The sequence below is a fragment of the Pimephales promelas genome, chromosome 10 (genome assembly GCF_988280905.1).
Source record: "Pimephales promelas chromosome 10, fPimPro1.hap1.1, whole genome shotgun sequence".
Lineage (NCBI taxonomy): Eukaryota > Metazoa > Chordata > Actinopteri > Cypriniformes > Leuciscidae > Pimephales > Pimephales promelas.
This window is the reverse complement of record NC_142778.1, coordinates 21,064,895-21,088,804: the sequence shown is the minus strand read 5'-3', so window position 1 is coordinate 21,088,804 and position 23,910 is coordinate 21,064,895. Positions and strand designations below refer to the sequence as shown.

General features: G+C 39.1%; 1 protein-coding gene across 1 annotated transcript in view; it reads right to left on the bottom strand.

Moving 5' to 3' along the window:
• The window catches only part of ptprq (protein tyrosine phosphatase receptor type Q), a 69,054-nt gene that overhangs the window by 38,212 nt on the left and 6,932 nt on the right, over positions 1-23,910 (bottom strand). The window contains exons 5-20 of the mRNA XM_039654369.2: positions 22,835-23,052; positions 21,967-22,147; positions 19,561-19,851; positions 19,185-19,469; positions 17,680-17,949; positions 17,330-17,590; positions 16,375-16,505; positions 15,977-16,106; positions 12,178-12,331; positions 11,993-12,099; positions 10,073-10,170; positions 8,646-8,811; positions 8,247-8,507; positions 6,423-6,583; positions 3,346-3,460; positions 2,348-2,574 (exon numbers count right to left, since the gene is read on the bottom strand). Coding sequence (XP_039510303.2) covers positions 2,348-2,574; positions 3,346-3,460; positions 6,423-6,583; positions 8,247-8,507; positions 8,646-8,811; positions 10,073-10,170; positions 11,993-12,099; positions 12,178-12,331; positions 15,977-16,106; positions 16,375-16,505; positions 17,330-17,590; positions 17,680-17,949; positions 19,185-19,469; positions 19,561-19,851; positions 21,967-22,147; positions 22,835-23,052 — 3,056 coding nt within the window. The remainder of the gene's footprint in view (positions 1-2,347; positions 2,575-3,345; positions 3,461-6,422; positions 6,584-8,246; positions 8,508-8,645; positions 8,812-10,072; positions 10,171-11,992; positions 12,100-12,177; positions 12,332-15,976; positions 16,107-16,374; positions 16,506-17,329; positions 17,591-17,679; positions 17,950-19,184; positions 19,470-19,560; positions 19,852-21,966; positions 22,148-22,834; positions 23,053-23,910) is intronic.

Below are 23,910 nucleotides of genomic sequence, written 5' to 3'. Positions count from 1 at the left end.
GTTAGATAAATACTTTCATATAATGCAGAAAAAGAGAAACATTACCAGAGCTAACGATAAAACGTTTCGTTTTGAGGTTATAACTTTAGCTCCCAAACAAGGACGCCCTACTGTAGGTTTGAGTGATCATTTACAGCTGCTAGAAACCTATATGTTGTATTCACCAAAATTAGCACTGACTGCATTGTTCTATCCAATTATATCCTTGTGTTTGTTAGCCGAACATAAAAGTCCATTTATAAAAACCAAACTGGATTTACCCACCTGTCCAGCAAAAACAGAGCTACCTGAATGTTGGATTGGAAGCCCTTCAACAGGTGTTCTCACAATTCATGCGACCTATCGAGATTTGCTACTTACTGATGCCTAACCCCACCCATAAACCTACCCACCTCTTTCCCTGATCCCTAAACCCACCCCTAAACCTACCCATCTCCACCCCCTGATCCCTAACCCCACCCCTAAACCTACCCATCTCCACTCCCTGATCCCTAACCCCACCTCTAAACCTACCCACCTCTTTCCCTGATCCCTAAACCCACCCCTAAATCTACCCATCTCCACCCCTTGATACCTAACCCCACCCCTAAACCTACCATCTCCGCCCCCTGATGCCTAACCCCACCCTTGAACCTACCCATCTCTTTCCCTGATCTCTAAACCCACCCCTACACCTACCCATCTCTTTCCCTGATCCCTAAACCCACCCCTAAACCTACCCATCTCCAACCCCTGATATCTAACCCCACCCCTAAACCTACCATCTCCGCCCCTGATGCCTAACCCCACCCCTAAACCTACCATCTCCGCCCCCTGATGCCTAACCCCACCCTTGAACCTACCCATCTCTTTCCCTGATGCCTAACCCCACCCCTAAACCTACCCATCTCTTTCCCTGATGCCTAATCCCACCCCTAAACCTACTATCCCCGCCCCCTGATGCCTAACCCCACCCCTAAACCTACTATCTCCGCCCCCTGTTGCCTAACCCCACCCCCAAACCTAGCCATGTCTTTTCCTGATCCCTAAACCCACCCCTAAACCTACCCATCCCCACCCCCTGATCCCTAACTCCATCTCTAATCCTACCCATCTCCACCCCTTAGATCTGGATCCGACTCCGCCCCTTGGACCTCGTGTACTGCAATGAGGTGCTACTGAGTTCTCGGCAAGTTTCAAAGGCTTTTGCAAAGTAAATTCGGGACTTTGTGCGTTCCTTATCCTTTCCCTCTTCTTTGTATTTTTGCATTTATCGGAACGTCGTCTCTTTGGTCGTGTGTCAGTCATATCAAACATAAAGAGTTATAATCTAACTTCCCTCTTCATGCTACTCTCTCCTCCACACCCCCCTTCATGTGTTCACGGCGAGCACTATCCCCCCCCCCCAAACCCCACCTCCAAATAATTATTGTCAGTTGGCTGGAACAGTTTGTTATGTTTCATAGAGCGGGTTGCCACAGTTTGTTTTAGTTGCCGTTTGTGGAGCTTGGGTTGTCTACAGAGACTGCGTTTTTTTAAAGTGTGTTTAGGGGACAGGCAGCTAGCGGATAGTGAGGAGATGTTTGCTGTATGTGACAAAAAATGTTTTGGATTAAAGCACCTTTAAGATATATAATAAAGATGTTTACATAGTCCACAAGATTTTTTTAATCAATTTATAAAAATAAAAGAAGGAAACACAATGCAGTAAGAGGTGAGGGTTGAAACCTTTTTAATTTTTTTTTATAGATATTTAAACAAAAGAAAAATAGGGACATCTTCATGCCGTTCAAAAGTTTTCACCCCCCAGCTCTTACCGGATCATGATTCCTTCTGGAGCATCAGTAAACATTTGAACCTTTTTTAATAGTTGTGTTTGAGTCCCTCAATTGTCCTCAGTGTGAAACGATGGACCTCAAAAATCATACAGTCTCTGCTGAAAGGGTTCAAACATGCAAAAGATGATGGAAAACTGGAGAACATTGGCCAAATGAGAGAACAAATGACAAGAAATTTCATTAAGGATGTCTTGCCAGGTAATTTTGAGGATGTATTTTTGTGACATTTAGAAACTATCCACCGGAGTGTGCTGGTTCTTCGTGAGCTTTAACCACAAACTATTATTTTTGACACTTTAATTTTATAGTTTTTCTGAACGATACATTTGTGGCTGGGTCGAGAACTGGTATTTCCTTCAAGTCTGAGTCATTTGTTAGTTCAATTTAGTTCCTTTTAACAGTTCCTACAAGTGCATTTTATATTATTGTGTTGTGTTCTAATGTGAAAATATATGCCATGGTTAAATTAGACTTTGTGAATTTTTTGCTTTCACATAAACTAATGAAATGTGTGAAGATCAAGCGAGCACCTTGATGTTGTAGGTTGCTCCAGGGGTGAGTGTGTTCAGAAGAGTTTCTGGGACGTCCAGTCCCTTGATGACCTCAGTGAAGGTAGGGTCGGGATATGGACACATCTCCTTGTATTTGATGACAAATGAGTGAATTGTGGGGTCAAGGGGCATCGGCATCCGCCAGGACAGCAGGATTCCATTGGAACCAACCCGCTCGCCTTCTGGCTTAGAGGGGGCCGCAGGCACTACATACACAAACATATGAACACAAAAAAAAAACTGAGAATCTTATGATGCATTTGATATTTTATCCTATTTTTATGACAGCTTTATTGATTACTTGATTCGAATTGGTTGATTACAGCATTTTTTTCCATGTCGTTTTTTTAAGTGATTGTCACTTCTTTCATTTGTGTTGCCATTATATCCTCATCTTCTGCAATGAAGCAGGACGGATGTTGTTACTCTGACCTAGATATAATATCGTCCAGGTCATTATCAAATGCAGAGGTCTTTCAGAAGGTGCTTGGCTTGCTAACAGCTATCTGTTGTTGTGGAGGTGTCAGCCATTTAGGAGAATAACAATATAAAGCTATCAGAAAGCGTGACCCGCCAATGCCATTCTCGTATGGATGAGCAAACCAGCGACCCGGGAAATATGATACCAACCCGTCAAAGCCTGGAATCAGCATCAATTATGCAAACATAAATGTACACACATACTTCAAATGGAAAAAAAAGTCCATATGGATTCATGTACATTACATTATTACATATTACATTGTTTTATTTATGGTAATTTAGAGAATTTGTGTTAGTGTGGCATTATTATTTACAACATTTGTTTGACTGAATTTTGAATTTAGAATTTTGATAAAGTGAAACTTAAAAACAAAAACAGGAGGTAGTCTAGAGGAAAATATATAACTATGGGGAAATAAACATAAATAACAAAAGGAAGGCATCATTTTTATTGAAAAAAGATAGTGGTTTAAGAATGGAATACACAGACTTACATGACTCAATAGTGGTGACAAGTATTCGGCTGACAGGTGAGCTGAACCCTGACGAGGCCACTGCATTGACCGTGATGGTGTATGATGTTCCAGGGGTTACACTGGACACTTGAGCCTAAAACACAGAATAGACACAATACATACTGTATACAGGACAAACATAGACTACGTCTACAATGAACATATGGGTCATTCTCAAATATGGTAACAGATATGATTCTTGAAAAAATAAATAAATAAATAAATAAAATCCAACATTTAAAAGACAGAATTCTATAAAATTTTATATTGGATAATATAAAAGATGCTTAGTGTTCCCTTGTATTACGGTGTGTTTCAAATTCTGTGTCCAATTTTTATGTTGCAGGTCAAATTGACACTAATTGGATTCAATACAATCACAATCACACACATTCTCACACATTACATCAAAAATAAATAACAAATTATTTTTTAAAACCGTGTTTAACGACTATTTTTAATCATTTGTTTAATTGTTTTTAATGGTTTTGGTTTCATTTTTGTGTGCGTTCCTAAAGCTCAAACAGTACAGCATGGTGCTAGCAACACAAAAATCATGCGTTCGATTACCAGCAATATTTACATTCTTGAACTTATAAAAATGTATGCATTTAACGCAATGTGTATTCCTTTGGATTAAGGTATCTGCCAAATGCATAAATGTAAATTTAAAAACTCTCAGAGGGTAGTTGAGGAACTGAGATAAAAAAATACATATATTTTTTTATTTTTTTTTATTTTGAGACTGCAGCTGCGGTTAACCATAAAATTAGGGGTAAAATTAATCATCAGAAATAATGTATACAGTCCACCCATTCCTACCCCAAAACGTAACCCTACCCATAACTTCTACCTAAAATCAGAGGGAAATGATAGGTGTGGAAAAAAATCAAGACTAAAATAACAAAGAACATAAAATTTTGACATGATTACTAATTAGGCTTTAGTATATATCATAAGCTTTTATGTTATGAAATTAAACTACTCAGCATTTTATAAGCAAAAAAGTCAACCGTTTTTGAGAGTGACCTTTATAATGGTAACATCTTATGTCTTCTAGTTATCTATTTTGTTAGTGTTTTGCACCTAAAATTTCAGGATTGTAAAAAATCTTTTTAGTAGAGAAATAAATGTTGTGCTTATTTTGATTATTGCATTTTACATTACTCAATGATATACAATTTTTCAAATAATATAGTCATTAAAGGCTCATTTATAGTGCATAAAGCATAGTAATGTCTCATAACATATTGCTGAGACATGTCTCTTTTGAGAAAACTGAAGCATAACCCAAGTAAAACCAAAAAGTCAGCAATAGATCCTAAACAAATCACAATTTGAATGCGATCAGATACTGTATATGAATGTGATTCTAATAGCGATGGCTATGCCTGACTGAAGACAATGACTTACATAAATCAAACACATCGCATTATTACTCCAAAACACCATCATGCATCAAACCACCCTCAAAAACACAAGTAATTTTGTACATCTACAGATACCATCAATAATCCATGCACCTCAGACACTCCCACAAACAAACACACTCTTTGCAAGCGAATCTTCTTGAGCCATTACTAGCAATAATTTAACCAGAAATAATTTGTTAACATAAATCATATATTAAAAAGCATCTCTTGTGGTCTTCTGTCACATGTTCACAAACACAAAGTTTGTTGAGTAATGTAACAGTGGCAGGCTAAGTTACCATACGTGATGTCACACCACTTGTTCCAGAAAGACAATAGTCTTATCAGATGAGAGGATAAAATAGCTTGACAACACCAGTAAAACAAGATAACATGGTAAAATCAAATTAATCAAATCAATAATTATGCGTTACATAACGTGTGTGTGTGTGATACAGTATATATATATATATATATATATATATACACACATATATACATATATATATATATATATATATATACCACACTTCTATGAATTTCACTGCAAATAAATAAAATATCCATCAATATATTTGCTTAGAAATGTTGCAAGAGCTTTTCTTAGAACTAATTTCACTTTTCTGAGCCATTTTGCAATATAAATAACTAATAAAACTTTAAAGCAAGTTACTTTCAAGTTTACACAGGGCAAAATATAAATAGTAAAGAAAATATAAATGATGCTGAAAATTAAGCATACAGGTTTTAAGCTAAACTTTTAAATTGTTGATGGCAACTTTTAGAAATGTTATTATGATGTTCAATTATGAATGCTCCACAAATGAATGCATACAATGTCAAATAGAAACCCTTTACAAAGATACAGTCCCGCACAAGGAAGACGAGTCAGTGTTCAGTGATATTTATCACACACTCAAGTCTTTGTGTGGCAGAATTGCCGTGTTTCTTAATTCTAAGAAACACAAGCCAGTTTAAGAATTCCTCCAAAGGTCGTATAGCGTCTCACCATCACTCTCAAACAGACCAAAGTGTGTGTGTGTGTGTGTGTGTGAGTTCAGCAAACATTTAAGAGAATAAATCTATTTTGCAGGGATTCAAAATGTTGCTAAATGTTATCTCTTTAAGTTCCTGAGATGGAATTTTATTTTCATTTGGTGATTTGAGCAAAAGATTGGAATTTGAATCCAAATTACAACAAAAATATATAATTAAATAATTCTCAATATACTCCTGAATGGCATCCAACTCTTCTATCTTGAGTATTTAATGCATGTCATGTAATGCAAAACCCATGCAATGCAAATATGCAATTGATGCCTACCTGAACGTTACCGAGGCCCGAGTACAGGATAACCAGCAGGGGCAGACAGGATGGCATGATGGCCCCTCACTAAGAGAGAGCTGCTGAATGGGTAACTAACCACTGGTATGCGAGTGATCAGAAACAAACTAGTCCCACTACCAATGCTAAACCTATTATTAACGGTCTTCTCTCTCTTTCACTCTCTCCCTTGTTCTCCAACCTTCCTCCACACACTCCGCCCAGCTGACACGGATACTCTTCTACCTGACACCTGGCATACGGCTGTGGGAGAGGACTGTGAGTGACTCAGGGTGTGTGTGTGGGGGGGTAGTGTGTACCTGGACGTAGCTGTCTGTTTTTGTGGTGATGGTAATATTGCCATGGTCAGGATGCACTTGGATCAGGTAGTTCTTATCACATCCAGGTGATGCAAGCCAGTGGAGAGAGAAAGCACGAGGTGACACGCTGATCACACGCAACCCTTCAGGACTGGCAGGCACTGAAACACACAGATTTTTTTAAAAAAGCAAGTATATATTTTACAGACAGACAACGCTAAAAACTAAATTCATCTCACTTTCGTTTAATTAAGGTTAAATTAAATTTCATTCATTTTAATCAGGTTTGGTTAGATTAACGTTCACTCACTCACCCCACTTCCTCACCCACCGACTCACTCGCCAATTTACCCATCCACCCACCCACTCACTCACCCACCCACTCACTTTCACTTACTCACCCCACTTACCCACTCTCCCACCCACTCACCCACCCACTCACTCACTCACCCACCGACTCACTCACCAATTTACCCATCCACCCACCCACTCATTTACCCACTCACTTTCACTTACTCACCACACTCACTCACCCACCCACTCACTTACATACCCCACTTACTCACTCACCCACTTACTCACCCCACTTACTCACTCACCTACACACTCACTTACACACCCCACTTACTCACCCACCCACCCACTCACTCACCCACCCTGCTTACTCACTCACTCACCCACCCATCCATCCACCCACCCACTCACTCACTCATTCACCCCACTCACCCACTCACTCACTCACCCCACTTACTCACTTACCCACTCACTTTACACACCCCATTTACTCACTCACTCACCCACCCACTCACTCACCCACCCACTCACTCACTTTACACACCCCACTTACTCACTCACCCACCCACTCACCCACCCACTCACTTTACACACCCCACTTACTCACTCACCCAACCACCCCGCTTACTCAATCACTCACCCACTCACTTACACACCCCACTTACTCACTCACTCACCCACCCACCCATTCACCCCGCTTACTCACTTACCCACTCACTCACTCACCCCACTCACTCACTCACCCACCCACCCACTCACCCCGCTTACTCACTTACCCACTCACTCACTCACCCCAATTACTCACTCACCCAACCACCCCGCTTACTCAATCACTCACCCACTCACTTACACACCCCGCTTACTCACTTACCCACTCACTCACTCACCCCACTTACTCACTTACCCACTCACTTTACACACCCCATTTACTCACTCACTCACCCACCCACTCACTCACCCACCCACTCACTCACTTTACACACCCCACTTACTCACTCACCCACCCACTCACCCACCCACTCACTTTACACACCCCACTTACTCACTCACCCAACCACCCCGCTTACTCAATCAATCACCCATTTACTTACACACCCCACTTACTAACTCACTCACCCACCCACCCACTCACCCCGCTTACTCACTCACTCAAATTGTTCAATTTGATTCATTTTAGTTTGGTTCAATTCAGTTTGATTCAGTTAAAATTCAATGCTGTTGAACCAAGCCAAACTTAACTGTTTTTAATCAAAATTATTAATTAATTTCAGTTAAGTTCCGTTGAATTTATTGAAATGTAATATAATTTACGGACAAGGTTCAGTTTGTTTCAATGCAGTTCGGTTCCCTTAAATTATGTTGGATCTGTTCAGTGCAAGTTTCAAATGCAACTCAATTGTAACTCAATGCAGGGTGAATCAGTTTTATTCAGTTAAAATTGATTCAGCTCGGTTCAATTAAAGCTTCATTTGACATTACAGGAATTAGTTCCTTTCATTATGCCAAGTGCATTTTGGGAAACATTCTAACCTGTGTGTATAGTGATGGTGGCAGCGGTTCCACCGATGGTGTTTCTGAAGCGTTGTACAGTGGTGTTATAGGAGCAGCCGCTCCACAGGCCATTGACGGTGACCTCCTGCAAGTGTGGACTCACGTCTAACGTCCAGATTTGAGAGCCATTACTGATGGTCACTTTATAAAAATCAAAATAGCCAGCAGCTGGTGCCCATGCCACTGTGGCTGATGTGATGTTGACGTGAGACACAGAGAGTGAACACACACCTGCTGGCCCTGGAATAAAAAATAAAATAAAAATCAGTGCTTAGAATTACCTTTTTTTATTAATATGGGTTTATGTATTGTATTTTTTTTTCATATCTATAATAGTAATGACACCAAAAGTAGAAAGTATCTCTGGGAAATTCTTACTAGTAGAGATGTTTTTGACTGTGGTCTGGCTGAAATCTGACCCCAGGAAGGACTGGATCTCAAACCTGTAATCACTTCCTGGGGTCAGGTCATGAATACTGACACTGTTTCCATGGAGATCAACCTGGTGTTGCAGAGGATGGTCACCCGCGAGGCCATATCGCAACTAACAAATGGAACAAATGTAAATAAAGCAAGCAACAGAAATAAAATAAGTATAGGCATAAACTTTAAACACTTTCGTTTAAATGATTTGGGGTCTGTATACATTTTTTTGTTGTTGTTGAAAGAAATTGAAACTTTTATTTACAGTAGCGAGGATACATTATATTGATCACTTGTGAAAGTAAAGACGTATAATGTTAAATTTGAGCTTTCTATTCAGCAAATATTCGTGGGAAAAAATGTATCACAATTTCTACAAAAATATTAAGCAGTTCAAAAATGATAATGATGTTTCTTGAGCAGCAAATCAGCATATCAGAATGAAATTCCTGAAGGATCACATGACACCGAAGACCAGTAACCCAGTAACTTTCCTTATGCAATTCAGCTTTGAATCACAGGAATAACAATATTTTTGCTTTATTTTTGAACAAATAAATGGAGCATTGGTGAGCAGGCGGAGAGACTTTCTCAAAACAATCCCCAGGCCTGGTTTCACAGACATGGCTTCTTAGATTAAGACAGGATTTGTTCAATTGTGACATTTTAGCAAAATATCTGCATCTTGAGACAAAACAATGATACTTATTATAACAGTGCACGTTGCTTTCACTAAACAACAACAACAAAAAAAACCCAGCTCAAACGATTTTAGCCTGGGACTTGGCTTAAGCCTTGTCTGTGAAACCAGGAGTCAAACATTTGAATAGTAATGTACATAAAAATTATGTTCGTGGCCCAGTCAAAGATCTGAGATGCTGGCACGGCCAATCTAGAATAGGGGTGACCATAGAAGTGAGGAGCTCATTAAACATAGAAGTCTCTTTAGCCCAGGTTTTTCCAAGGAGACTTTACACTAGATGAAAAACATCATCTCAAATTTGCAAAATTGAATTTTTACATCATACACTCAAACACATCCCCCCTCTTTGTAAGGTAAAATGAAGGATTGGCACTCATGTATTATGAGAAAGGCAGAAACCCGAGCACACAAGACTACAGGGTGTTGCTAGGCTACATTTCAGCTGAGACGGTCGGTATGAAAGTTTTAACAGGTGTGCAAAGGCTCCAAAACTAGTCTAGTCATGCTTACAATTTAAAAAAAGTATAATAACTCATTCTACATAGCCTCTTGAACCTTCTGACCCATTCATTCCATCAAAACAATCAAAGAAATCCCAAATGCGAAAATACACTATACAATTATCAAATTACATTATACAGATCTCGATACTGATTGGATGATCAAAAAGTCACCCTACCCTGTAACCATCCACTCTGCCTGGTGGGTGTTTCCATATCACGTACATGCTGCTCACTTCCTGTTCAATGCAAGTGAGGTCATCAGGAGGTTCTGGAACTGAGAAAAATATATATTTTTGAAAGCATCTGAGAGTTTACAGCTCTGTTTCCAAACCCTAGTGAGCTGCCTACATGCCAGGTGCTTAAGGCATCATAGGAACAGGTTGTTAAAATCAGGCAGCATAATTCTAACTAAAGTTTGCATTTGACACTGTAAGTAATGTCGTCAAGTATTAAGTAATTGCATCTTTTTATCTCACAATTCTGACATTTTTTATTGATTAATATTTACACTAAAGTTAAAAAGTTTGAGGTTGTTCAGAATTTTTGATGCTTTTGAAATGCTTATCTTCTGCTCATCAAGGCTGCATTCATTTTACCAAAAATACAGTAAAAATATCAATATACCGGTAGGAAATTATTATTTCTGATTTCCTACTCAAGAAACATTTCTTATTATTATCTAAAACATTGTGCTGCTTAATATTTTTTTCATGATTCTTTATATTAATATATTTTTCAGGATTCTTTGATGAATAGAAAGTTCAACAGAGCTTTTAATTGAAATAAAAAAAAATATTTACTCATTATAAATGTCTTTACTGTCACTTTCGATAAATGTAATGTGTCCTTGCTGAAATAATTATATTTTCTGTAAAAAATAAATAAATCTATTTTTCTTACCTGCCATCTTGAAGCTTATTGAAGTGAGTTCTGGGATTGGCTTTTCTGTGAAAGATACAGTATGTGCAATGCTATGGAAGCTTGTTTCCACCACTGAATAAAACAATTTAAAAGATAATTTAGACTTTTCTCACAATTCTGATCGGATCACCCCGACTCGCAATTCCAACTCATAAGAATTATTAAGTCCAATTCTGAGGAAAACCAAGGCTGACATTTTTTCATAATTGGACTTTACATCTCACAATTCTGAGAACAGAAGCAGAGAAATGTTTCTTGAGTAGAAAATCTGCAATAATATTTTAGAATATTACTGTTTTACTCTCCTGGATGCCAGCCCGAACTCCGCCCACAACATTTTTTGGTCGGGAAGTTCGGTCTGGACTCGATCCATTGAGGAGTAATTATGATCAGGCAAAAAATGATCGGGCCAATCAGATTGATTAATCGACAGCGCATTAATCTTAATAGACAAACAGAACACTGCAATTAAGGCATTTGTTGATCGGAAAGATATTCGGCAAAAGTGTAACTTATCAGCTGGCTCTGACGGTCGCTAAGTTAAGAAGATGGGACGTAATGAAAAGCATGTGGTTGTTGTGGTTTTTTTCCCCTGGTTCGATTAAGACACGCCTCATAATCAAAGGCCAATGGAGTGGTCTCAGACTCATATTCTCAATTGAATACGAGTATGACGAAGTCAGGCTACTGTTTTACTGTATTTTTGGCGAAATAAATGCAGCCTTGGTGAGCAGAAGAGACTCCTTTCAAAAGCATCATAAAATCTAAACAACCTCAAACTTTTGAACAGTACTGTAAATATTACTCTTGATACTTAAAACTACTGATCAACAGATTTAATCCTAATAAAGGCTATGTATTTTTTGTTAAGTAGAGTATCGCTTTTACTTGGTGGCACACTAACATCAAACTCTATTGAATTGGCTTCACATGAAGAGCACTTTTTGTTGGCCATTTGTAAGTAAATGCGAATGAAGTTGCTACCTAAGTGAAGTGTTTTCGAATGAGTCATGAGGTTCCGTTTCAGCATGCTACCTTAGAAAGCAGCTGTCTATGTAGGCAGTACAGCAAGGCACTACATTTTGGAACAGAGCTTATTTGTGGACTGGTGTGAAAGAGTAGACGATAAGTTCTTGCTAAGTTTTGTACCAATGTATAAGTGTAGTAACACTCACGTGTGTTAGCAATTGCAGAAGCAGGTAAACTTCGCCTGTCTCCACGAACACTGCTCACTTCGACAGTATACACACTTCCAGGCAACAGGTTGTCAAAGCGAAATGTTCTAAAAAAGAGAGGAAGCTGCAGTCTCTCTCACATAAAGAACGAATCTTCAGAGCAGATAACTGATCTAAATCCGCACCTGTCATCAGACGCACTCTGATTGGTCTGCAGGATAAAGGTTGAGTTTCTGATGGACAGGATGAATGAGTCACAGACCCCCTGGCCTGTCCTCCAGAGCACACTGAGAGATGCTGATGTCCTCTGCACAGGCAACAAGGTGACCGAACTGGGAGCTACAAATAGACATAGGGCAATTAAAGTGATCAAGCAGGGTTCATAAAACTCAAAACATAAAACTGAAAAAAAATTGTGATTTCCAGACCCTCAAAAGTACTTATAATTACTATTTTTCTAGAAATTGCTCTTTAAAAATGTAATTCAAGTTGGTCAACAGGCATGGGGGTGCAGTTGTAAGAACAGTATTGAGTGTAAGCATGCTACTGTTCAAAACTCAGGTGAAGAGTTTTAATGTTTATAAAAGAAGTCTATATACTGACCAAAGCTGTATTTATGTGATACATACAGTAAAACATCCTCGGTTACTGATGTAACCTCGGTTCTCTCTAGAAGTGGGAACGAGTACTGAGTAATATCTTACACAAGGGAAAACCTTTTTTTCCCACGAGATAGTGAAGCCAAAAATTATTTCTTAATTTTGAATTAATGTAAAACGCGTTGCGGCAGCATGCAGAGAGGAGAGGCTAGAAGCGTCTTATCCAATAGCTCCTATGGGAGCTAATCACATCGACAGTGTTCCACACAGCCAGGGTGAAAGTGTTCGGCCTCAACTGGGTAACAGTATGGGTCTTACTTTTGCCCATAGAGTAATTTTATTGATCAGCAAGATGTTGCTCAAGCGGTAGTAGTAATCTGAGCCGAAACAACTGATTTTGGACCGAAAGTAGTTTAGCCTATAAGGCGGGAACCTCTAGGTTATAAAACCTTATACATGTAGACAGGGAGGCCCAGCCTTTCGCCATACAGATATCCTGCAAGGGAATCCCGCTAGACCAAGCCCGCGATGAGGCCATGTCTCTTGTGGAGTGCACTCTAACACCTAAAGGACACTTCAAGCCTTTAGACGTGTATGCCAGTGCTATGGCATCAACTATCCATCTGTATAGGCTCTGTTTCGATGGGGCTAGTCCCTTAGCACTTCCGCTGAAAGAAACAAAGAGCTGCTCAGTCTGTCTGAAAACAGGTGAGCGAGTCTCTCAATTTCCTGACTGAGCAAAGGAACGGAGTGTTGAGGGATTTAGGCACTTATCTTGGTTTTGTCTTGGTTTGAGTATGACTTTCGAGTCATTTGGCCCAAATTCCATACACATTGCGCTTGCTGAGAACGCTTGTAAATCCCCTATGCCCTAAACTAACAAGAGCCATAAGAAACACTGTCTTGAATGACAGATGTTTCATGTCCGACAAATGGATTGGCTCGAGCGGGGCACCTTTCATGGCTTCCGGAAACCTTGGAAAGGTCCCACATGTGAACTGAGGGGGGTCTGGGAGGATTCAGCCTCTTAGCTCCTTTAAGGAAGCAGATGACCAGATCGTAGGTTTTGTAAATACTGCTATGGCTGCCACATAAACTTTGAGCGTGGATGGGGTTCTACCCTTATCCAGTAGCTCTTGAAGGAAGGAGAGAACTTCCGTAACCCCGCAGCCGATGGGTGAAAAGCTTCAGGCTTTACACCAGTCAGAAAACACAGACCATTTTGAGGAATAGAGTCATCTAATAAACAACGTTCTAGCCTGCATGATCATGTTTAACACTCCCTCCAGGTGGTTGTGGATAACAGTTGATGGCCCATGCGTGCAGGGACCACAGCTACGGGCGAGGACCCAAATCAAGCCCTTGGCCTGAGAAAGGAGGTTTTTCCTCGTCGGTATTGGCCATGGGGCAGTGCTTGTCAGTTGCAACAGAACTGGGAACCAAGTCTGGTTTTTCCAGAGCGGAGCCACAAGTAGAACTGAGCATCCGTTTTCCCTGATTCGGTCTACTGCGGTCTGCCGAATGTCTCCCACAGCAGTAGGACCGGGTGCAGAGACCATTCTCCTGCTGGAACATTGTTTCTGGACAGTCTGTCCGGTCCTAAATTCAGGCTCTCAATGAGCGCAAATTGTGCTGAGCCCAGACCAGGAGGTGTTCCATCAGCCTGTAAAGGTTTCGGGACCTGATGCCACCCTGACAATTTATATAGGCCACCACTGGCATGCTGTCCAAGTGGACCAAGACGTGGTGACAATTTATTCGGGGACAAAAACGCCTCAGCACGTTGTCGACTGCCATCATTTCTAGACAGTTTATGTGTAGGAGCTTTTCCCGTTCTGACCACTGGCCAAAGAACAGTCTGCCCTCGAGCAGTGGACACCACTTTTACACTCGAGGAAGTTCACAGGTTTACACCTGGTTGGTACCAGTCGATTGCTCTCCAAGGTTTCAGAGCTGTGACGCATATCTGATTGACCTTGAGGTGAAACAGACCAGAGGCCCATGCCCGTGGTGGTACTCGCACTTTTAGCCTTAACTGCAGTGGGCTCATGTGAAGCAGACCCAACTGGAGTACTGATGATGCTGCAGCTATGAGACCAGCATTTTCTGAAACCTTTTAAACAGGACTATAGTGACGCAGCGAAAGGATTTCGCGATGCGTTGAATTTTCAGTCTGCGCTCTAGCAATAGTCGCGCTGTTATAGACTTGACATGTCTATGGGGCTTGACATGTGTGTGAGAGAATGTGGGGGCGGGACAGCGGGCACATTTACTCCAGCCTGAGCTGACTGTATACGTTGGTTTTGTTTTTACAGAAACCGTGGGACATGCAGTGTGTAGTGTTTGTGGGCACTCGGTTGTGGGCACATTCACTACATTTAATGCACAAATCGACATGAGTTGATTGTGCGCGGCTGTGCATACTGGAAGTAGTGTGGCAAGCTTTAGAATGTAACACCGTCTTAACTCGCCATCCAGAAAAGGGCGGGAAAAGATGGGCTGCTACAGCTTCTTCTACTGGAGGAAGAGAGTGGTATCTTCTGTCTTTAGCACCGTCCACACCGGAAAATGCTGCTGAGACAGAGGTAAGTGGTCCCTTTGCAAGAAACATCCATCCATTGGTTGTGCGCGGGCAGCGCCACGAGGCTCGCCATGGCCTATGAAAGTAGACGTATCAGCTTGGATTCGATGCTGGCCCGTTTCCCTGACGACTTGCGAGCAGAGATGAAAGAGATGAAGAAAGCTATGTATTCATAGGCCTAGGCCACGCCCACTTTGGCTGGAGATGACGTAGTGGGTGCGAAGCGCCCCCATTGGATCTAACATCACTAAAGGCCTAGCTCGAAAGGCTGCTGCAGTTGCCGCAGGACAGCCACTAGGCACGTGAGCCGCCTTGCATATGTCTGACTCTGCATGCTGCCGCAACACGTTTTACATTAATTCAAAATTTAGGATAATTTTTGGCTTCAATATCTCGAGGAAAAGAGGTTTTCGCAGTACGAGAGAGCCTCTTGTAAGTGAATCAGAAATATTGTGAAATATTATTTGATTTGATTTCTCAATATTAAAACTGTTTTCCATTTGTAATATATTTTAAAATGTAATTTATTCCAGTGGTGCAAAGCTGAATTTTCAGGATCATTACTCCATTCTTCAGTGTCACATGATCCTTCAGAAATCATTCTGATTTACTGTCTGCACAAGAAACCTTTCTGATTATTGTCAATGTTGAAAACAGTTGTGCTGTTTGTTCAGGATTTTTTTTTTTTGATAAATAGAAAGACTTTTATATTTGTAAAAAAAAAAAAAAAAAAATACAATTCTTACTGACTTTTGAACTTTTGGACAGTAGTGAACTTTTAAGCCTTTGTGAATGTATGCTTACCAGCTCTGACGGCTATAATCACTGCTGGACTGTCTATGAAAAATTCCTTCTCTGTTCGAACTAAAAAGTTGCACAGCTCTCCTGCTATCACGTCTTTAAAAACTGCTCTAGGGTCTACTACCTTCTGCACCTAAAAGACACACACAACAAAGTAGTAAACAAACTATTTCTCCTCGTTTGAGCATCTATTATTTAAGGACAGCATAAAAAATTTACTTCAAAATCTTTTGTGCACAATTTCACTTTAGTTTCATAATGATGATGGTGATTGTTGAATATGAGCGGTTGGTTTTTTTTATCCATCAAATGTCGCACTCTATGAGATCATTCACTCAAAAAGGTATTTTAACCTGATCTGTCACTTTGAAGAAACAGACTTACACAGGATGTGTACTCACAAACACAGAATCAGGGCAGTTCATACACAGCGCCTCATAATGATGACCGTCTCCCTCAGCCCTGTCCCACAAGATCTCTATAGAACTGTCAGTCACAACACCAGCATGCACATTGGTGGGAGGAGCCAAACCTGTAAATAGATGAACACACATTCAAATTAAGTCTCAGAGACTCCGCGTATCATTTCTGAAGCATGGAATATGGATATTGTGCAAAAGTACTAAAATGAAAAATAACTGTTTTTATTTTCTGCATTAAATAGACAATGATGCAAGGTGATGTGACAGCAATGTAGGATTATTTTCACTTTTTTTGGTAACAGCATTTGGTTTCATATTATTTGTGAAAAAATTATAATAAAATGACAGTGCCATAAAAGGAGCAGTATACTCATATTTCGACTCACTATTAGTCAAAAAAATTGTAATCATTAAAATGTTTTTGAAAGTAGTCTCATCCTTACCAAAGATGCATTTATTTGATCAAAATGACATCTTATTATGAGAAATGTTTCTTGAGTACTAAATCATCATGAATGATTTCTGAAAGATCATGAGACACTGAAGATGGTAACTTTTGATCAATTTAATGGATCCTTTCTGAATAATAATAAAAAAAAAATCTGATTTGGCGCTCATGAAACATTTCTTAGTATTGAGCAGCGTGTTCGAATGATTTCTGAATGATCATGTGACGCTGCAGACCGTCAGTAATGATTCTGTAAATTCAGCTTTTCCGTCACAAGAATAAATTACGTTTAAAACAAATATATTAAAATAAAAAAACTGTTATTTTAAATTGTGATAACATATTTTGCTGCATTTTTGATCAAACAATTGCAGCCTTGGTGAGCATAAGGGACGTCTTTCAAAAAATCTGAATGATTCCAAACTTTTGACCAGTACAGTACTTATGTGAGCAATAAGAGTAAAAGTTTCTCAAATGTTTTCTCACAGGTGCTCACAGGTGGTAAAGCAAAACCGTCACTGCTTGTGTCTCTGCTGGTCACAAACACATAAAAGTTATACTGCGTCCCTGGATTCAGGCTGCCGACAACCACTTTGGTGCTGTCTTTGGACACTGGCGTCCAGGTTCGATTATTTTGGTAAGTAATGGTGATGCCGTCATAAATGCTGTTTCTGGGCATCTGCACAAAGAGCTCCACAGAATGTGTGCCAACTGCATATGGGACAGCTATCTGGATGCTATCAGGTTCTGAAACAAGCATAAAATACATATTATAGACTGAGACAGAGGCATAAGGGAAATGAAGGAAAGGGAAGATAAAAACAAACAAATCATACTCAGAGTCTTTCGAATGGTAATTGGTGCGCTTTTGTTTTTGTCCTTCACTGCAGCCACTTCCACTTCATACGTCCCACCTGGTTTGAGCTGTGCAAGAGAGACGCAGGTGGAGCTATTTATCCAAAACTCTCTAGTTTGGGCCTGAATTGTTTGTGGATGGAGTCGGATGTAATATTCATCAACTTCCTCATCAGGTGAAGGCCACCAGCACACAGTCACGTTCTCCAAACCCACAGCATCAACTGAGACCTTGCGTGGAGGACTAACCTCTAAAACACACAGACATCAGCACACAAAACATCTATATAATGTTACAATATAATGCAATAATGCAATTGTATATATATTGTATACATATAATGTTGTGATATTCACTTTGAGATCTGTTAAAGATTATATTTGACAGTGTTATTAAATCCTTACATTCCAATTTTTGGTAACACTTTAGAATACGGTTGCTTCGTTAATGAATAACCAACACTATCTCACGACCAATTCGTACGAATTCGACGCATGATTAAAAAGTGTCTAATTCGTACGACCTCACTCGTACTAATTCGTACGATTTGTCTAAACCCACGTGATGGCTAGGTTTAGGGGCGGGGTAAGGGGTAGGTCATTCGTACGAATTCATACGAATTGGCCAATTCGTAAAATATGTACAATTTAGCAAATTCGTACTAATTCGTACGAGTGAGGTCGTATGAATTGTTACGAATTAGCCACTTTTTAATCATTCGTCGAATTCGTACGACTTGGTCGTGAGATCGGGTTGGAATAACTACACAAGAACCAATAAGTAACCGATAAATCTAGTAACTATTATTAACTAACGAGGAACTCTGATTAACAAACTAGTAAGTAATAGCGCACAGACGAAAGTGGTAGTTCACTATTAAGTAATCAATAACTACTATTTTTTTTAAAACTTCCCAGAGAACTACTGAAAAAGTTTATTAACAATCTAGTAACTACTAACTAAAAAAACCTCTGATTAACAAATTAGTAAGTAATAGAGCACAGATGAAAGTGTTACTACATACTTCTTTGGGAATTAGTAATTATTTGGATCCGTATTATAAAGTGAAGATCATGGGAGCTAACTAGTAATGACTCAAGTGTTATTATATAATTCTAAAGAAATTTTCTAAAAGTATACTAAAGTTCACCAAAATCTCAAACGCTTGAAATGACTTTAATGTTTGGTTGCACAAGTCATGACTAGATCATGTAGTAACACTTGAGTCATTACTAGTTAGCTGATAATGTAATGATTTTTATACTGAACAAACTGTAAATTCGATCCCCTTACCTAGGAGGACACACACACAAATAGCTTAATTTGCACACAATAGGTAAATTTGCACAGTGCTATCTTGTGTATAGTGTTTTTGTTAAGTTGATCTGTGGTTGGCATGTTGATAAGACATAGTTTTGGATGGAAATACTGCACACAAAAAAGAATTCACCCCTCAGTATCTTTTTTTGTGTGTGCAAAACCTACCTGTGATGACAGTCACAGACATACTGTCATTGCTTTCCACATCTTGAGCAGTGACAGACAAAACTGTGATCTTGTAAGCATGATACGCCTTCAACCCAGCAATCACAGCACTCTGATTTGTCTTGTCTAACTGAATAGAATGGCTTCTGCCAGAGGATAGATCCACCCAGTGCAGGATGTATTGCTTGAATAGAGCATTCTGGGTAGAATCAGGGGCGGTCCAATACACTGCAATCTGACTGGACGTAACAGCTGTCATTGTGAGATTCTGAGGAGGATTTGGCTCTGCAACATTAAGCAAACAAACAAACCAGTTATTTTGGGGGTAAACTTTTCCTTTAATGTGTGTTGGTACCGTAGATGTAGAAAAACTTACTTGTAATGACGATGAAAATGGGTCCAAGTGTCTGAGACGCCCCACTGGGGCGTGTAAGAACCAATGAGAAATGATAGACGTGTCCAGGAGAGAGTCCTTGAACTCTCACTCTGCCTTGAGTGTTTATGAGTGGCCTATTTGACAGGGCTCCTTCGACTGAGTCATCTTCTGATTGTAGAGCGAGTGAAAAACCAGCAGATAAGTCAAGTTGAGATTCATTAGACCAGATAAATGCTGCTTCTGTCTCACACACACTCTCCAGGAACAGCCATTCCCTACTGCTCTGCAACACTGAAACAGTAACACACATAGATAAGATTATTCTAAAAGAAAGCCTCAAATGAAATCTCTTGGACAGCAATTAAACTAAATGAAGAGTAAATTGAGATTATGTACTGAAAATATCTGTACCAGTTGTCACATTTTAAGTGGACCATCAAAGTCCACAAGACCACTGGGGATCCCATTTGTCATTTTAGTTTAAAGAAGGGTCCTTACAAATGTCCCTTAACAAGTGGACATCACAGTGTAATATTACCCAACAAAATATAGTCTCACAGGATGGACTGAAGGTGTAATTTTGCCCGGTAATCAAAGTTTCTCATCTAATGGATATACTTAGAGTTTCAGAAAAGTTCTCAATGTCTCAAACTGTGCTCAGATCTTCCAAGACACCAAAGTCTACAATCAAAAGTCCTAAAATGAACTTAACATTTCTCATCGAATTGTTGTAAAACCAAATAATCAAATAATTAAAATTCATTTTAATTTTATTAATATTTTGAATTATCTTACTTTTTTTTTTAATTTTTAGGTTTCATTTTCATTAAGTGCTTTTTTTTCATTTTAATTAGTTTTTAATATAATTTTAAAATTAGCTTTATTTTCATTTCAGTTTTAGTCATTTCAATACTTCCACTTAACTTTTTTTCAGTTAGATGCCAAGACAACATTTCTATTTCTATTCTATTATTTCAGCATTATTTCAACAAACGAAAATTATTTGTAATAGTTTTACTTAATAATAACTCTAATCCACATTTATTTTATGGCTTTATAATTGTATGTCAGCATTTGTCTCATTCGAGTCTACTCTTAATTCTTCTAATGATGTCGGAGAAACATCTGAAACATAGTTAAAGAGGCTATATGTAAGAATTGTCATTTATTAATAAACTTTATTTGCCAGTGTGTGGACAGCTTGTAAGACAACCTCCTAGGTTGTCTATGAAAGCCTGCAGTAGACAGATTTTTATGTGAAGGACTCAACGTTTTTTGTCAGGAAAATCAAGAAGAAGTAGTACAACAGTTACTCACTCTCCTGAAAGCCTCTATTTTGTTCTATGACACATTAAATGATTATACAATGTTCAGGTTAATGCCAAAAGAGCTATTCTCTACTGTAATTTCGATGTGTCATGCAAAGAAAATGGATTAATTAAGCACCATAGGGCCCTATTTTAACAATCTAAGTGCATAGTCTAGAGTGCAGTGCACTTAGGGCGTGTCCGAATCCACTGTTGCTAGTTTAACGACGTGCCAACAATGTGCCTGAACACACCTATTTTTTAGACTAGCACGCCTATGAGCGCACAAATGGGTGCAAATGCCTTTGCTATTTAAACAAAGCGGCGCAGGATGTGAAAATGATAACTGCGTCGGGCTGAAACTAGCAAAAAACACTTGCGTCGCTCTTGCCGCTACATTGTCCACTGCAATAATTACAAATATTTGGTCCCTCCCCCCATCTCACATAGCCAGATCTATATAGTCTCAAATATAACCTACTTTATAATCAAACTATCATAACAGTGTAATTTGAATTAGCTAATTTGTCGACACGATCTGGTGCAAACATATTCACATTACTATCATCTGATACTTTCTTAACTGCCGTTTTCTCACCGCTGTCATTTTTGTTGTGTGTTCTTGTTGTTAAGAGGAAAGCTTCGGCGTGGAAAGAGTCAGAATGTTTGCTAACAGTATCTCGCTGTAAAAGTATTTCCAACTTCTTTTTATTTATCGGAGAAGAGCGAGAAAGAACTTTGTCGTGAGTGTATCTGTTGCGCGTGCACGAGCTTTAAGTTGCTGGCTGCAGTTCACTTAGCGGCCACCAGTGTTGCTAATAACAAGGCGTTCTGAATTATAGCCCCTTCAAAAGAAAATCCAGAGCTACAGATTAAAAGAGCAACTTCTCTGAAAATACTTATCACACTGTTTAATTAATCAAAACAGGACATATTCCTGGATCCTGAAGCTTTGCTGGTCCAATAACAACATTCCTATCAACCCAATCAATCCTGACTCGAACCCAACCCCTTTTTCCAAGAACAACAGTGGATGTTGATCGAGGAAGATGTCCTGCTTGTGTAAATCATACCCCCCTTATCTCTTTTCTTCACTCACACTCCTCTTGACATATATAGGGGAGCTGCAGGTAACACGGGAAAGCAGTGAAGAAGTATCCTGGACCAGCGGCATTCTTCTGCATCGCAACACAGCCTGTTTGATTGGGTGCAAGAGATGATGTCACTTCAATAATTAAGTTGTAGGCAGAGCCATCAGACCAGCGGAGTTCACCTTCTGTCTGTAAATATTAAAAACAGAGGCTGTATATAGGCTACTACATTCTGCATCTTAATTTTCATCCTAAGTTTCAGTACGCAACCCCCATTTTTAGAATTCAACAGCCTGGTCCTGGAATCCCATTTATTTTCAATAAGGGTGTCTTATAAACAATTAAAGACAAACTGCTGTGAGCTATGAGTTTGTTCTCTGCATTAGTCTACTATATTTAAACTTACTTAGTGAGAGGAATTCCTGGTGAAAAACTACATTACCCATTATTCTGCAAAGAGAGCTCCACCAATCAGAGAATAGAAACAAACATCTTCAGCCCAATCCCATAAAGTCAGTATCTGAATTTTAAATACTTTTTTGCTGCAAATAAAAGTTGGTAACTGTAGTAACTGGTTAGTTTGGTTCAACTAGTCCATTTAAAAATGAATTATGGGTGAAAACCTTCAGGAAACAAGGCCGCTGAAAAAGTGGACGGTGCACTCTATGCTTCACTGTCGTCACATGACCTCAAGTTAGTTGTTTTCCATTTTAATTTCCAATTTTGTATAAAATGTCTTAAATTTATGCAAAAACATATTCATATAGGCACACGCACAATTTGCACACTGTTCAAAGTATACATGCTGCATATGTCTTTCAAAAATATAGGAACATAACACTGTTCGTCATTACTGTTTATGTGCGTTTGACGTACCTCATGGTCATTCAAAGCCGTCCACAACAGCAGAAGATGGTCACAGGACTTTAAGAAGGATGTGATGGACAGAAACTCTGCATCTGTCTTTATGTTGGCCAGATGTGACCCTGGGATGGATCTTTCACACATTTGCTTCGCTCCAGACCATGACTGGAACCGTGGGTTCACCTTATAACAGCTCCACTCCACAGCAAACCAGCCAACGGGACACTGACCTGCAGGAGGACAAGTTACACCGTCTGTGTATGTGTGTGTCTTGACAAGTTTTTATTACTTACTAAAGTTTTCATCTTCTTTAAAACATTTGCATGATATATATATTTTTTTCATGGAGCACAAATGGAGATTACTCAAAAGTAGAGCTCTACGCTTTTTCATTTAACAAAAGTGAATGGTGATTTATACTGTCACATATTGTATTATCCCCCAAAAAAACTCCATCAAATTATTTCAAACAACTTTTCATTTTAATAACATTTTAATTTAGCTTTGAGTTATTTTCAGTTTCCATTTTAGATTAAGCAAATTTATGTGCTTTTGTCATTTTTATTAGTTTCTTTTTAGCTTATTTTTTATTTCAGTTTTAGTCATTTTAGTACATTAACTTAAAGTCTGCATGAAATCAAATTTGACAAATCTTCTTTTTATATGTAATATTGTAGTGTTTATCTTTAATCAAATCTTTAATCAAATACATTACCCTTCCCTCCCCCATCAAAACGACCTGTCTTCTATTTCGGTCACGTGGAATGGCAAAACGGTGCGGCCAGACCCGATGAGGGTGCACAGCCTCTCAGAGAATCGCATTTAAATCTGTCTCCATTTTGTTTGCTACGCCCAACCTCCAACGATCAATCAATTCCCAAAGGACGAAATCAAGATCTGCCCTACATTTTTTTCTAATTTCAGAAGCCGTTTCACTCGGATATACGTCACGACAAGGAAAAAATGACAATCTTAACTTCCGTTTCACGCCGACTTTAACTTTTAACAAAGTTCCAATCTAATATTTATATTCTATTTCAGTTTCATTTCAATTTACAAAAAGATTTTCAATAGTTTTAGTCTCGTCT